This window comes from Gavialis gangeticus, unplaced genomic scaffold (assembly GCF_001723915.1).
Source record: "Gavialis gangeticus isolate Ggan-Ray unplaced genomic scaffold, GavGan_comp1, whole genome shotgun sequence".
NCBI classification, from domain to species: domain Eukaryota; kingdom Metazoa; phylum Chordata; order Crocodylia; family Gavialidae; genus Gavialis; species Gavialis gangeticus.
This window is the reverse complement of record NW_017729006.1, coordinates 15,334,912-15,338,385: the sequence shown is the minus strand read 5'-3', so window position 1 is coordinate 15,338,385 and position 3,474 is coordinate 15,334,912. Positions and strand designations below refer to the sequence as shown.

The following is a 3,474-nucleotide window of genomic DNA, read 5'->3' as shown; positions in this document are numbered from 1 at the left end:
GGATGAGATCAGGATGGGATTCAACACTGACAAGTGCAAGGTGCTGCACCTGGGGAAGAAGAACCAGCACCATACCTACAGGCTGGGGAACTCCCTTCTCATCAGTGCAGAGGCAGAAAAAGATCTTGGAGTCACTATTGATTCCAAGATGAACATGGGCTGCCAATGTGGGGGATGTGGTCAGGAAGACTAACCACACCTTGTCATGCATCCACAGATGCATCTCAAGCAGATCCAAGGAGGTGATCCTCTCCCTCTATGCAACACTGGTCAGGCCGCAGAACTGTGTCCAGTTCTGGGTGCCGCACTTCAGGAGGGATGTGGACAGCATTGAGAGGGTCCAGAGAAGGGCCACTCGCATGATCAGGGAAGTCCTACAAGCAGAGGCTACAGGACCTGAACCTGTTTAGCCTCCGCAAGAGAAGGCTGAGAGGGGATCTGGTGGCAATCTACAAACTGGCCAAGGGGGACCAGCAGGCTGGGGGGGGGTCTATTCCCCCCCCTCCCCGAGCACTACCGGAAGTAACAAGGAATAATGGCCATAAGTTGGCAGAGTAGATTCAAGCTAGACATCCAGAGGCACTACTTCAGAGTCAGGGCAGCTAGGATCTGGAACCAACTTCCAAGGGAAGTGGTGCTTGCTTCTACCCTGGGGGTCTTCAAAAAGGAAGATAATCACCTAGCTGGGGTTGTCTGACCCCAGCATTCTTTCCTGCTCATGGCAGGGGTGTCAGACTTGATCTGCTCAGGTTCCTTCCGACCCTACTTACTATGAAATTATGCGCTCTCAAAAAGGAGGACAGCCAAAGGCTTCAAAACCACCTCAGTCAATTCCTTCAGTACCCTAGGGTGCATCCCACACAGGCCTGCCAACTTAAAATCCTCCAACTTCTCTAAATTTCTAACCTGTTCTTTTACTACTACAGATTGTTTGACTCCTTCCCTATTTTTGCTGCCCACTGAACTCATGTAGCAGCTGCCCTAACTTATGGAGACAAAAGTTAAAAAAGAAAGAAAGAAAAATTAAATACTTTAGTCTTCTCTGCATCATTCATAACTAGACAGCCTTCCATATTCAGTAAGGGGCCTAGTTTTTCTGGTCTTCCTCTTGACACTGATAGAATCTTATTTTAATTTCCTTATGGCCCTTGCCAGCTGAATCTCAAATTGTGCCTTCACAATATGAAAGTAATCCAATGCCACTCATTCCTGGTTACAATGCCATTACATTTTTTACATGCAGGTTACACAAAATAGATTTAAAAAAAAAGGGTCAGGGGTAACATGCTGGACAACATCTAACTGCAGTATCATATTTCTACATGCCAAGATGTGGACGTGCCAGAACAACTATGCTTGATTCAGTATGTACCAAGATGCTTATAAAATCAGATCTCTTTATCTTATTTAGAAGCCAGTACTCTACATGTACAAGCACTGCTTGCATATTAAAGTACTCTGTCAATAAATTTGATTCTTAGTCTCAGTTTAGAAGCATATTTTGAAGTGTAAAGTTCCACAATAGCCATTTTGATACATTCCTCTTAAAGTACTCTCACTGAAGCCTTTTTTTTTGGAAAGACGACGACAGACTTGGGTTTCCTGCATATTTCTAGTGTGACCAAGGGAAAAAAAAACCCCATAACAAGCCAGAAAGCAAGGCATATGAACAGTTGTAGATTACACACTTTCTGCTTGCCCATATCCTGTTTAAACAGACTGTTAGATTGCCTCTGCCTTTACTGCAGCAGTTTCCCCGATGAGATTCTCTACAGAGATAAAAGGTTTCTACTACCTTCCACCCTTTGGTATGACTTTATTCTGCTCCCTACTTCTGCCTAACTAGTCTGGTATAAAAGAGAGAGGGTAATGTTGTGAGATATTGCCAGTTCAAGTTCAAACACTGAAGCATAAGAATAAGTGTTAAGAATTAAAGGCAAATCAACTTGCCCTGCTGCCACACAGCTAAGATTATTTGGAGTCCAGAGTTAAAAGCATAAAGAGAAGAAGTCTCCAAGATTACCCATGTCCATGTCAAATCATTAAAAAAAAAAAGAATTAACCAGAAGACTAGACAAGTTTTTACTTTTTAGTACCAAGGTGGTCATAGCCTGAAGGCTTTTCCTTGATCTGATTCAGGGTTTCCAACTTTTGTTATCACTTAAGATTTCAAAGTTATGGTCTTATTTACATGATAGAGCTCTGGACAGAAAATATTGCTCCCGAGTCAAACGTGTCAGAGCATCCTAGACATGTTAAAATGTCCTAAGCCAGGGGCAGGCAAAACATGGCCCGCAGGCTGGATGTGGTCCACTAGGCCAATCTATACAGCCTGTGGGGCCCCTACAAAAATTTAGAGAATCATCTGCCCCTGGCTGCCCATCATGCAGCTCTCAATGGTTTGCCAAAACTCAGCAAGCAGCCTCTGCCGGAAATAATTGCCTGCTGCTGTCCCAAGCAAAAGACTTGTCAAATATTTTGTTTTAGCAAGGTTATTATGAAAAATCCCAAGATTTATTGGAACTTTATTTCAGCTGTACAAGGCCCATTTGGTCAGAATGTTTAGTGACTTGCTTTACTTGCATTTATGTAGCTTATTCATAAAAGGATATAGGTTTGTAAGAGTTATACAAATCGCCAACTTAAGATGACAATGGAGGTTCAAGGTGCATATAGTAATCTAGAGAAACAGTTTGCACAAATAATGGAACTGAGTAACATTTCTAATATTGAAAAAAAATGTAGGCAAAGTAAAATGGTTTACCTCAAATTCCTGATGGTTCCATGAGATTACATTAGCGCTGCCAAGTTCTCTGTCAATATTAAATGCTCTCATTTCAGATTCAAGGGTATCTCTTAGTTCTTCCCGTGTTTTGAAATTCCAAATCAAGTTAGACTTAGCATGATCTTGAAGAAATCTAGAGAAAAAAAAAAAATCAATATATATAAAGCAGAGTGATAAAGCTTAGAGGCTGTGTCCACAAGAGCACAGACATTTGGTTTCCCTGGGGATAAGCAGCAGTAGCAAACCCTGTGCCACTGCTACTTGTCCCCAGGGAATACCCATGCCACACACCCTCTGGCATATAGTAGGTTATCCTGGATGGGGTAGAGAAGGCTAGGACCAGAAGCCTTACCTGGGGTTCTGGGGGTCTTGGGAAGCTGCATCCATGGTGCTCCTACAGCTGGGAGCCTAGCAGGCAGCCGGAGCATAGCTCCAGGCAGGCTATGGTTTTGCAAAGTGCATGCTGCTGCTATATGCAGTGCCCCACTTTTTTTTTTTTTTGACATGGTTTTTTGACCCTGGCATCTCCAGGGGATGTAAGGTAGCAGCACAGGGAATGTTTACATGCACAGCGTGTAGTGCCACAAATGGGTCTGCAGCACCATATACTGCACATCTGTGCCTGTCTGGACACAGCCAAACTGTTGGTTTAAACACCTGCTAACAAGTAAAATTAAACGCAGACTTGG

The 3,474-nt window shown here is 43.3% G+C and overlaps 1 protein-coding gene across 2 annotated transcripts in view; it reads right to left on the bottom strand.

Annotated features, from left to right (window-relative positions):
- DNAJC13 (DnaJ heat shock protein family (Hsp40) member C13) overlaps positions 1–3,474 on the bottom strand; it is a 104,257-nt gene that overhangs the window by 41,368 nt on the left and 59,415 nt on the right. For both annotated transcript variants that reach the window (XM_019508849.1, XM_019508850.1), the window contains one exon: positions 2,765–2,918. In XM_019508849.1, the coding sequence (XP_019364394.1) occupies positions 2,765–2,918 (154 nt within the window). The remainder of the gene's footprint in view (positions 1–2,764; positions 2,919–3,474) is intronic.